This window comes from Bison bison, unplaced genomic scaffold (assembly GCF_000754665.1).
Source record: "Bison bison bison isolate TAMUID 2011002044 unplaced genomic scaffold, Bison_UMD1.0 scf7180017864072, whole genome shotgun sequence".
NCBI lineage: Eukaryota > Metazoa > Chordata > Mammalia > Artiodactyla > Bovidae > Bison > Bison bison.
This window is the reverse complement of record NW_011494644.1, coordinates 5,015,255-5,028,008: the sequence shown is the minus strand read 5'-3', so window position 1 is coordinate 5,028,008 and position 12,754 is coordinate 5,015,255. Positions and strand designations below refer to the sequence as shown.

At 45.2% G+C, this 12,754-nt stretch overlaps 1 protein-coding gene across 1 annotated transcript in view; it reads right to left on the bottom strand.

Moving 5' to 3' along the window:
- The window catches only part of OTOA (otoancorin), a 68,861-nt gene that overhangs the window by 26,831 nt on the left and 29,276 nt on the right, over window positions 1-12,754 (bottom strand). Inside the window, exons 15-20 of the mRNA XM_010837194.1 lie at window positions 10,629-10,687; window positions 10,335-10,452; window positions 7,032-7,105; window positions 4,208-4,343; window positions 3,056-3,246; window positions 1,217-1,310 (exon numbers count right to left, since the gene is read on the bottom strand). Coding sequence (XP_010835496.1) covers window positions 1,217-1,310; window positions 3,056-3,246; window positions 4,208-4,343; window positions 7,032-7,105; window positions 10,335-10,452; window positions 10,629-10,687 — 672 coding nt within the window. The remainder of the gene's footprint in view (window positions 1-1,216; window positions 1,311-3,055; window positions 3,247-4,207; window positions 4,344-7,031; window positions 7,106-10,334; window positions 10,453-10,628; window positions 10,688-12,754) is intronic.

The following is a 12,754-nucleotide window of genomic DNA, read 5'->3' as shown; positions in this document are numbered from 1 at the left end:
AAACTTCTCTTACATATGGAATTGTTTTGAATGTGCTTAAAATTAATCTAACTAGTATTTATTTACTTAGTATCCTACTGTATGTATTTTTTGAAACTTTTTTTTAAATCACACATTGTGTTTCTGAGATTTTAACTATGTTGATACAAAACTTTTTCAATTTTAAAAATTGATTTTTAAAAAAGTTAGATAAGCTTATAAGACACATGCATCTGCTGCTTATGACTCTGGGTTTGGACACCCCAAGAGAAGATTTTACCGTGACTGGACACCGGAATGTTGCTGTTCTTATGTGAATCTGGGTGACATGCGAGGTATTCGGGTACCCTGAGCGAGTATGACAACGTACATCTTACGTGTATGCGTACGGAGAATGAAAGTGTGTGGAGATGCTTTGCAGTCTATCTGACTCTTGTTCAGCACATCCCCTCCTACCCCACCCTCCAGCTGCATGGAGAAATTTCCTGCCCCACTAAGGTGGGCTTGATCATATAACTTACTTTGGCTAGTGAAATGTAACGGTTAGTAGTTTCCCAGCCCAGGCTTTAAAGAGAACTGCACTTTGCCCTCCCTTTTGTAGAGTTTCAAATTTCCACAACAAGAAAAACAGGTTCCAGGGAGCCTAGCCCCAGAGGCAGACTCGTAGCCCCAGACCCACAGAGCAGTCAGCAAAAAAATAAATGTTTTCTGTTGCATGCCACTGAGAGTGTGCAGCTTTGTTACACAGCAGGAGATGACTAGTACGTGACAGTTTGGCACGCCTCCTGGCCTTGTCGAACTCTTGGGGAGTTGCTGCAAGGATAATGTTACACCCAAAGGCAATGCTCAATTAAGATTTGGTTTGGGATCGAATATGTTTGCCCATGTGACTGCACACGCTGGACACACATGTTGTGTACATATGGTGCTGATGCGTGTAAGCCCTCCAACAGGCATGCATGTGGGAAGCACAAGGATAGCAGAGTGGCAGCCAAATGACAGCTCCCAGGTCACACACATCTGCCTAGAAGGCTCAGAGTTCCTTTAGCTGCTGCCTCACTGCCTTTCCCTGAACCCTGGGCACCCTGAAGTGGAGCTGGAAACATCTGAGCTCTTTGAGGCAGGGAGGAGCTTTCCAGAAAGACGAACTGACAGCAAACCCAAGGGACTATAACTAACCACATTTTTCTCTTCTTCAAACTCCTTCAGCCTTCTCTAAGATAGAACATTGAGGTACCTTTGTGGCAACAGAGCTTAATTCATCTCCTGAGAAAAGCACTAGAAAGGATTCCAAATCCTTCGCTGTCTCAGCTGTCCAGTTCTGGGGGAGTCTAGGAGAGAGAATAAGCAGTAAATGGAAAGATCGTGCTGTTGCCCTTGTCCTGCAGCATCTTTTTCTGTTAGGAAAAGGTTATCTATATACCTGGAGAAGCTGTCAATCATGTGGTCCAAATCCCTAACCAAGAAAACAGACATGTGATGTAGGCTGACCAGTGAGAATCATCCTGGGACTTTTGATGGAACTATGAGAGAAGCTCTCTTTCTTCTGGTATCTCTAGCAATAAAAAGGATATTGCAGGCGAATACTATCACCAAATGGAGAAAATAAAGGCCACACCCAAGAACACAGAGCTGAGAGGTGGGAGGAACATTTTCCTGATGACATCATTCGAGCCCCTGGATCCAGCCATGCCCGAAGTCACATTCACTTCTAAACTCGATCAACTCCCATTTTTTTAGTGTGAATTGAGCTCCTGAATTTCTTTCATTTGCATCAGAGTGTTTCCTTCCTCCCTTTCCTCAACAGAAAAGTAATGCTATATTTGTTCCTTTTATAATTACCATTATAAGTCTCGTCCTATAGCAAGATAAAATTTCCTCTCAAACTTGGCAGAATAAAAACTTGCCAGGATCCTGGCCCTGACCCAGGATCCACTGTTGTTCTTATGGAGACACAAATGTCTACAGGGACATACCCCACACTCTCTCTGAAGGATGTCTGGTGATATCTCTAAAGGAGATCTGCCTAATTAGCAGTGATAAGCCTTCTGCTAAGACCAAGGCAAACCATCCCTGGCCAAAAAAACTCCCTTTATCTCTTTCATTAACAATAGTATCCCATTAAACTATAAGTTCCATGACAACAGGTAATAACACATGTAATAATAACAGCTGAATCTTCATTCCTTCTGATAAAGCAGTTGTCAAATACTCAGTTCTACGTGCAGGGCACCATTGTAAGTCCTTTGCATGCATTAACTCAGCTAATTGTCACAACAGCCCTGTGGGGACTCTCGCTGCCCCCATCCTGCAGATGCAAAAATAAAATGCAAAAAGACTGAGTAGCTTTTCCCAGATCACACAGGCTGTAGGTGATAGAAAAATTTAACCCAAGGACTCAGGCTCCAAGTCCCGGCTCTTAAACTCTATATAATATTAAGTGCCTGGGCCACAGTAACTACTCCAAAGACATTTGTTGTCTAACCATTAACTGATGTCTAAGCCCTACTCAAATCTGACCTAACTTCAGAAAATTCTGCATGGGAAAGGACAGCTCTGTTTTCCCCCAGGGAGTTCTCACTCACCCAGAGCTGACAGTGCCTCAGTTATTTGCATTATTATTGTTGTTGTTGTTTTAACAACAATAATAATAACACCTCCTTGCATTTGTAACGTGCCATCTTTTTTTTTCAAAGTTTATTTTTTGGCTGCATCTCACAGCATGTGGGATCTTAGTTCCCCAACCAGGGATTGAACCCACTCCCCCTGCCTTCAAAGCATGGTACTAGACAACCAGAGAAGTCCCATAAAGTGCCATCTTTTTTGAGACTCCTTCCCTTTCCATAAGCCAAGATGTATTGGTGACAACCAGGTGAGGCCTGCAGAGAAGCTATCATTCTCACTTTACAGGGAATCTAAGTCCAAAAGAAGAAAGGTCGAGTTTCCAGAATAAATCCCAGGATCTAACCTCATCACAAGTCAGAGACTCCGCTTTGAGGCGGAAGAGCCAGGGCCGAGGGCCCCTCTGCCAGCAGCCCCACCCCAGCCCCGGAGCCGAGCCTGGGGCCCTCCTCACCCATGCTGTTCCAGGAGCCTCAGCCTCAGCGCCGCCTTCTGCTGGGGGCTGAGGTCCAGGCAGTCTCTGAGGCCACGCAGGGCGGTGGCCCAGGCTCTGGGGGACAACCCGCGGCGGATGACGGCTGCTGGCAGGTGACAGAGCAAGTTCCCCAGGATGTCCACGGTGTACTCGTCAGCAATGGTGTGGCTCTGAAATTGACAAGTGGAGCTGGTGGAAAGGCCCAGTGGGTTCCAGATCGTGATCCCATAAAACACTTCCTGACCCCAAACCTCACCAAGGTTTCAGGATCTGAACCACCTACCCTACCGTGGACTTACACAAGGCCTAATTTCACTCCAAGGGAGTAGGCCTCAGAAGTCTGGGCGACCACACGGAGTGCGGGGTGGGTGTGGGCAGAAGACTTGTCCATCGGGAGCACTCATTCACTGAGGCTGTGGTCACTGTCACTGTTACTGCTCTGGGGACACCCCATTGTTCAGTACCCATTATGATGAGAGTACAGCAGTAACAGTACTTTCAAGTTTGTAGGCCCTTGAAAGCCTCCAAAGCTCTTTCTCAAAATGCCAAAAATAGCTAACATTTATTCAGTGCTTACTATGTGCTCGGCACTGTTTTAAGTGTTTCCAGATCTTACTCTCTTCATCTTCAAAGTAACTAACTGTACAAGTACTAATATCATCCACTTTTTCAAGATAAATAAACTGCCAGCTTGGCCCTTTGAGCCTTTGCATTAAACAATATATTACCTATTTCACGTCCTCGAGAGCTCTATGAACAAAGTGCTACTGTACCCATTTTACAGATGAGGAGACTGAGGTTCAAGGATGGGAAGTGACCTGCCCAAAGCCACAAAACCAATCACTGGCAGAGACTTGTCCAGAGCCCAGACTCTGTGTACTGTGCTCTTTCCAGTCCTCCAGGGCGGCCTCCCCTCATTCAGGCCCCAGAATGGAAGTCCCCAGAACCAGAGGCCAAGAGTGTCCCACCCAGTGGTTTCAGAGCCAGCTTTGAGACCCACAAATCAGACTTCTGGCCCTCATATCAGACCTGAGAACCCAGCCAGCTCCTCTGAGGACTCCCCAGGATGCCCACAGGCCCCAGAGGGGAAGGGACACGAGTCAAAGTGTCACCCAGGAAGAGTTTCCTTACCAGGCACTGCTGCACTTTCTTGAGGATGGAATTTTTTTTGTGGGAATCCAAAACCAAGGAGTTCAACTGACTCTTCCCCAGGCTGATCAGGAAGGGCACACACTGAGAAGCTGGGATGGAAGCCAGGTAGCGAGCCCTGGAGAGAGATGGGAGAATGAGGGAAGGAAAACAGGGGCTGCTCTCTATTTGCCCAAGAGCTTATCACAGAGCTGATCCTTAAGTATTGGTTCTCCCCAGTGATGTCCTGGCTCCTTTGAGCAGAGAGCAAGCCTCCCACCCATTATTTTTCTTTTTTACTGGCAGGAAAAAACTTCCCATAATGCTCTTCTCTCACAGGTGGAAACAAGTTTCCCATCATGCTCCTCTTCCCTGATCCAACAGCAGGATATGAGAACAGGCTCTCCATAGACAAAAGCTGCCTGCTGGACTGGTTGAGGGGAGATATGAAGAAAGGAAATGAAAAACCAGAAGAAGAAAGAGACAAAGAGGAGGCAAAAATGAAATAGAAAGTGGAGGGAAAAAGATGAGGAGAGAGTGGGGAGAGAAATGACTCCCAATTCTGTCAACCCCAGGATTCTCTAGGGCAAAGAGACCAGTTAATAACACAGATTATTTCAGCTAGTAATGGATGGAAGGAAGAAAATTAAATGGCTCTATAATGAAGGATGATGTGGGGACCACCCAGGGAAGCCCCTCTGAAGGGAGTACTGTTTGAGTTGAGAACTCTCCTCCAAGCTCTTGACCTTATATTCTCAAGAGGAGCAATATTCCCCCCAATGGGGAGAAACTGGTTCAGGGAGAGGGAGGGAATGAGGGTGGGAAATATTCTTTATAACAGTGATTTGTGACCTGCCAAAGCTCAACCCTACCCAATACAATTTTATTCCTTATAATTTCTCTCATTATGGAGAAATTAAATTTTTCTCCTTTGGGAGGCAATAATGAAATAAAGGTTGAGAAAGACCCATGTGGCATCACTGCCACTTCACTATTCCAATACCAAATTCAACCTCCTCCTTTCAAACATGTTCTGCCTTCTCTCTGCCATCCAAGACTCCTTCATCTCTTTATCCCTAAATCTTTCTTTGCTGGCTCCTCAGTAATACTCAAATCTGTTCTTGTCTCTCCATTCCTAATGTCACTATCTTACTTATTTTTTCATTCATTCAATCAGAGGGCTTCCCTGGTAGCTCAGACAGTAAAGAATCTGCTTGCAATGCAAGATACCCGGATTCGATCCCTGGGTTGGGAAAATACTCTGGAGAAGGGAATGGCAACCCACTCCAGTATTCTCGCCTGGATAATTCCATGGACAGAGGAGCCTGGCAGGCTACAGTTCATGGGGTCACAAAGCGTCGGATATGACTGTGCGACTAACACTTTCACTTTCACACTTCACTTTCATTCATTCAGCAAATAAATAGAGCATCTTCGGCATGCCAGGACTTCCCAGGTGGCACTAGTGGTAAAGAGCCTGCTTGCCAACACAGAAGATGTAAAGAGACATGGGTTCAATCCCTGGATCAGGAAGATCCCCTGGAGGAGGGCACTGCAACTCACTCCAGTCTTCTTGCCTGGGGAATCTCATGGACAGAGGAGCCTAGTGGGCTACAGTCCATAGGTTAGCAAAGAGTTGGACACAACTGAAGTAACTTAGCATGCATGCATGCTGCCAAGCACTGTGCTGGGCACCAGTTACCAACATGAATAAGACATGTGCAGCAGGTCCCTACCCTCAGGATTCTCTAGGGGGAAGAAACACAGAAACCAATTAATAAAACAGATTATTTCAGCTAGTAATGAATGGAAGGAAGAAAATTAAATGGCTCTATCATGGAGGATGATCTGGGGACAGCTAGGGGAACCCCTCTGAAGGGAGTACTGTTTGAGCTGAGACATGGATATGTGGAATAACAACCATGCCATATGTGGAATAACAACCATGCCAAGGTCAAGTTTATAGAAATAAGCCTCCACTGTCTCTCTCCTTCCAGCCAGGCTCCCTGCACTCCATCCTCTCTATGGACTGTGATGATGATCTCTCTGAAACATAAACCTGTGCCCAGAATACAAAACATCCCAGAGTGTCACACAAGCCCTCCCTGACCTCTCTGGCCTTCTCATTTGAGCCCCTGGATCCAGCTATGCCTGAAGTCCACACCTGGATTTTCCTGAACACAAAATTACCTTTTATTGCCTAAGCCAGTTTGAGTTAAGGTTCTGTTACTTTCAATTAAATATCAACTTGATATTATAGTTAGCTTAACACTTGTCTGTTTTTCCTCCATGAGAATGTAGGCTTTTATAAGGGGAAAATTAACTTACCTCTTAGAACTTAGTATGTAGTAAGTACTCAACAAATATTTTTAATTTAGTGAAGACAATGGCAGCAAGAGAAGGAAGAGGGAAATAAATAGAAAAAGAGAGAAACTGTGTCCAGACCATATTTAAAAAGCAGGGCTGCCCCCCCAGACCTGAACACCCACTCATCTTAGAAATCCGACTGTTCACATTAGTCCTGATTCCCCTGCCCAGACCCAGCTGTGAGGCCAGCTCAGATGTGACCTGCTTCACTGGCATTCACTCATTCAAGCTCAGGTTGCCTTGGCTTTGGTTTTTAAATAACAAGAAAAAGCAAGAGAGTCTGCCTGAAACATCAACGTGGGGCTCAGAATTTATCTGCTGGATCTCAAGGATTTAACAGTCGAAGGCACTCCCTACTTGCCTCCAGTTCGTCACCAACATCCAGGGAAAGAGAATCACTTTGGCTTTGGGGACACCCACCGATCATACTGCCAAAAAGGGGGACTTGATGTTCACTTACGGAAGTGCAGCCAAGAGGAAGGGTGGCATAGAGGACCTGGAAACCTCCCAGTATTTCCACGCCAAACAGTTAACCTGAAAGATGAAAGCAGTTCTAGGAATTGAGTCCAATAAGACCAAACACAGATTGTGCTTTCTGTGGGTCAGACACTGTTCTAAGTGCTTTGAATGCATTCACTTATTAACTTATACATTCACTTTAACAGCCTAAGATGTAGGTAACACTATTACACCAAGTTTATGGATGAGGAAACTGGGGCAAGAACAAGATGCCCACAAAAATTTAAGTCTGAGAATGCTCACCACAGTTTCTTTTATAACTATAAACAAGACGTGACCTTAAGATACATCACTAGGGGACTGACTAAGTAAATTATGGTATAGTCATATGGTGGAATACTACGCAACTATTTTGTTTCCATATGGTAGATTTATGTATGCGTGTATCATATACATTTAAACAGAACGTTGCGTATGGCGTGAGCTTATTTGTGTTTTTTAAATTACATGTAGATATGTTTTAGATATACCAAAAATTCTCCAAGTCAATAGCAAACTTCCTCTGTAGTTATACCTCTGAAGCCGCATGACTGACATTTGAGGCAGGATAAATCCATGTTGCAGGAACTGTCCTCAGGATCATGGGATGGTTAAGTAGCATCCCTGGCGTCTACCTCCTAGATGCCAGTAGCATCTCCCCAGGTGTGATGAAAAAAGGTGTTTCCAGATATGTCCAAATGGTCCCCTGCTGAAAACTATGCTCTAGGAGAAATTTTACTTTCTCTCTATTGTTTTGTTTTATAAGAATTATGTGTTTTCAGCAAAAAGATAAACAATAAAGGCAAATTTTCTAATTACTGGTATCTGAAGGTTCTTAGAACTGGGCAGAGTCAGGTAAGGAGGTTTATGGAGACATCTCTTCCTATTTGAAGGTGCAGGTCTTCCTCAAAGCGGGCCTGAACTCTATCCATTGCATCAGTTGGATAAGTGGAAGGAGACAGCCACGCCAAGGTCCAGGTTAAAGAAACTACCTGCTTCCCGCCCTACCTGGGTAAGGCTTTTTGTAGATTTCAGTGGTTCTTACCAGGGAACTGTCAAAATGAAAGGTATCAGGCTTCGTACCTGATACCTTCGTACCTGGAGCCCCAGGGAAACTCTGCAAGTGGGGCTCTGTATTTTTCAAGTATTGCTGAGGTATAATCGATATGCAGAGAATTACACATATTTAATGCATACTCTTTGATGAGACGAGCACAGGCAAACATCCGTGATGGCAGGCATCACCACAGTCGGGGTAATAGGCGTGCCCAGCATCTCCCAAAGTGTCCTTCTGTCCCTTTGCTTTGGTTCTTTAGAAAGAGCACATAACTTGAGAGCAACCCTCTTAGCAAATTGTGAAGTGCAGATACCATATTGTGAACTGCAGGTGCTGTGCGGTACTGCTAACTGCTGCTGCTAAGTCGCTTCAGTCGTGTCCGACTCTGTGCGACCCCATAGACGGCAGCCCACCAGGCTCCCCTGTCCCCGGGATTCTCCAGGCAAGAACACTGGAGTGGGTTGCCATTCCCTTCTTCAATGCATGAAAGTGAAAAGTGAAAGTGAAGTCGCTCAGTCGTGTCCAACTCTTAGCGACCCCATGGACTGCAGCCCACCAGGCTCCTCCGCCCATGGGATTTTCCAGGCAAGAGTACTGGAGTGGGGTGCCCCTGCCTTCTCCGCTGTGTGGAACAGCACATCACAACTCGCTCATCCAGCAAAACTGAAACGTGCTGCACAGCAAACAAGCCTTCCAGGCAGTGCTGATGCAAGCTCGGCTTTGAGAACCACTGACAGAATAAACAATCCGAGGGAATGACAGGCTTCATTAAAATTTTGCACATTATTCTAATGATTTCAAAGGATTATATAGTTGGCTTTACCCTTCCTGGCTCTTGGGGAGAAAATTCTCTTTTCATTTTTGTTCTGTTGCAAATATTTTCAAATTTTCCTTGTTATGGCTGCTTAGATACACCCATCATTTAAAAGTGGGACATTTAACTTCCAATTACATGGGTGTTTTTTAAGTATCCTTGATATTAATTTTCTCATTTAAATGCTTTCTTCTCTGCAATCACCCTCTTTGTTTTTTCAGTCTTTTAACTTTATTGAGGTTTTCAATGGCTAAGTCAAAGAGCTTTCTCAGTAAATGTTACATTGCATGTGAAAATATGTGGATTATTTTCAAATATCTTCTAATATTGATCTCTAACACAATTCCACAGTGATAAGAGAACAGACCCTGTATGGCTTCAATGCCTTTAGACCAGGAAATGTTTGCACCTTGTTTTATGGCCCTGGATATGTTCCAGTGACTCCTGGTTTATAGTCTACAAGAACTTGAATAGAATCTATATCCTGCTGTTGTGTGAAAATTGTATAAATCTTAATTATGTTGAATTGGTTCATAATGCTTTTTCAGGTCTACTATAAACTTTCTGCCTGTTCATTCTATTAATATTTGAGAGTTTGATATAGAAACTCCAATCTGAAATTATCTACTTAAAAAAATAATTGTAATATATAGTGGAACTGTGTGTGACTTTGTTCAGTATTTTTCAAGTCTCCTTGGAAATGTGTTATCATACTTCCATTATTTAAGAAAGAAAAACAAAAAAATAAAAGATTTTTTAAAATAATAAAAAATAAAAATATATGGAAGCGGGGGGAAAAAAGAAAATGTTATTGCTTGGAAACATTTCATTCAGATCTGAAATGCACAGTGCTCACCCTCTCAGACACTATACAGCTCACTGCTTACACTCCAAGTCCAAACGCTGCTTTCCCAGGCCTGTTTTCACTTATTTAGATATAGTGAAAATCAAGCACTGCTTCTGGTCTCCCCAAAGAGTTAAAGAGTCTCCTTAACTGTTTGGAAAGTGAAGTTCTAAATGAAAAATTAAATTCTCCCAGAGGACTGTTCCCATGCCAGGCTACCCCTGGCAAGAATAGAAAGGTAGATGAGGGTGTGACTAGTACTCCCAGGAGAGCGTAATTGTAAATGTGCAAAAATGTTCTACTTGCCAACTGAAATCTGAGGTTCACACCTGGGTATAGAATAGCCCGTCTGCTGAGACTCTGGCTGCAGAGCCATGGGTACGTGGAGCTTTTAAAACAGAAATTAGAGAAAAGCTGGCTCAATACTTGGCCCCATATCATCACCTGCATCAGTAATCCTGGCACGAGTATCTTAAGACACCACAGTTAATCCACCCGGTGACCGGGGTAGGGAGAGAGAATGAGAAGCAGGGAAGGGCTTTGATGGTACCTGATATGGTGAAAGCAGAGAGAAGTTGTTCTCGAAATACTGGAAATGAGCCAGAAAGGAGTCGGCGCTCATAGCGTCAATGTGGGGGCACGTCACACCTTTGAGCAGCTGCCCTGCACTAGAAAATGAGACAAGGGGCCCAGGAGAAAGGGGCAGCAGAGAGGAGGAAAGAAGGAGCAAGAGCAGGCAGATCTGATCCAACACCCACTGCGGGCAGGACGTCCGACTCTCCCTCCGGGGGAATTAGGCTCCTGGAGAGGGAGACTGCAGAGGGCTCGTCAGCCCCAGGCTCACCTCAGGAGCTCCTCAGGTCTCCTGGTCGTCTTTGACAGAAGCTCAAACAGGAACAAGGCCTGAGGGAAAAGAATGATTGCCACATTGATGGAGCACTCATGGGCCATCGTCCTGAGTCCTATGCTCCCATTTCACAGATGGGAAAATGGAAGCTTTGTTATTTACCTAGAACCACACACTTGCGGGAATTCCCTGGTGGCTCAGAGTCTGCCTGCAATGCAGGAGGTCCGAGTTCCATCCCTGGGTCAGGAAGACCCCCTGGAGAAGGAAATGGCAACCCACTCCAGTATTCTCGCCTGGAAAATCCCATGAATGGAGGAGCCTGGAAGCAGCATTCCAAAAAGTCAGACACGACTAAGCGTCACTTTCACTTTCACTTTCACACAGTCTCTAAGCTGCTGAGCTGGGATTTGAGCTGGTGTCCTGTGATTGCAGAGCCCGTGCTCTCACACCCCAGGTGGTCCAGGAGGTGAACGAGGAGCCAAGTCAAGGCAGCGAGGTGGGAGGTTTACTTCCTGTGCTCAGAGAAGCCGCTGCCCAGTTGAGGACCCCCTGCAGCCCCTATTTCATGCCCACGTGCTGGTTCCCGAACACACACCATTCCAGGAAGTAAAACTGACGATGACTAGACCAGGATGGGCTAGAAAGTTCCATAGATGAAGAATCTCCTGGGTCTTCCCTAGTGGTCCAGTGGTCAAGACTCCACGCTCCCAGTGCAGGGTGCCTGGGTTCAATCCCTGATCAGGGAACTAGATCCTACATGCTGTAGGTAAGAGTTCGTGGCCCCTTCAACCTCTCTGCGCTCAGCAAGTTGCCTGTCTAAACAGCTCACTCCCCACCCCCTAGAACCCCTGCCTCCTCCCCTGGCTTACTGTCTCCTTAGCACTCATCAGCATCTATCATCTAACAGGGCACACATTTATTCCCTGGAGTACCAGTGGTTAGGATGCCACACTGTCATTGCCAAAGACTCAGGTTCGATCCCTGGTTGGGGAACTTACATCCCACAAGCCTTGAAGAGGGACCAAAAAAAAAAAAAGAAGAAGAGGCAACAGGTATCAGTGCATACATTTAACTACTGATCTTCTGTACTGTCTCCCTTATTAGGAAGGAAGCTCCCTTCACCTCCGTGTCCCCAGGACCATGAACAGCACCTGGCACCTGAGAGGGGAGAGAGGTGGCCAGGGGCTCCATAAACACTATGAACGAATGAATGAATGCAAGTGAGAGGACGTTCAAGGGCCTCCACAGCACAATGCTCCCCAGGCAGCCCCAGTAGTAACCACTCTCCTGTGAAGTGCATGCCCAGCAGAGTCTCATGAGAAATGAGCCCCATTTTGCAGATGAGAAAACTGAGGCCATGGGAGGAGAAGCAGTGACCCCAAAGTTAATCAACAGTAGCCCGGGAATTCACACTTGGGTTTCATCTAACTTAACACAAAAAAGATCTTCACGACCCCGATAATCACGATGGTGTGATCACTGACCTAGAGCCAGACATCCTGGAATATGAAGTCAAGTGGGCCTTAGAAAGCATCACTACGAACAAAGCTAGTGGAGGTGACGGAATTCCAGTTGAGCTCTTTCAAATCCTGAAAGACGATGCTGTGAAAGTGCTGCACTCAATATGCCAGCAATTTTGGAAAACTCAGCATCAATCCCAAAGAAAGGCAATGCCAAAGAATGCTCAAACTACCACACAATTGCACTCATCTCACATGCTAGTAAAGTAATGCTCAAAATTCTCCAAGCCAGGCTTCAGCAATATGTGAACTGTGAAATTCCAGATGTTCAAGCTGGTTTTAGAAAAGGCAGAGGAACCAGAGATCAAATTGCCAACATCCGCTGTATCATGGAAAAAGCAAGAGAGTTCCAGAAAAACATCTGGAACTGCTTTATTTCTGCTTTATTGACTATGCCAAAGCCTTTGACTGTGTGGATCACAATAAACTGGAAAATTCTGAAAGAGATGGGAATACCAGACCACCTGATCTGCCTCTTGAGAAATCTGTATGCAGATTAGGAAGCAACATTTAGAACTGGACATGGAACAACAGACTGGTTCCAAATAGGAAAAGGAGTACGTCAAGGCTGTATATTGTTATCCTGCTTATTTAACTTATATG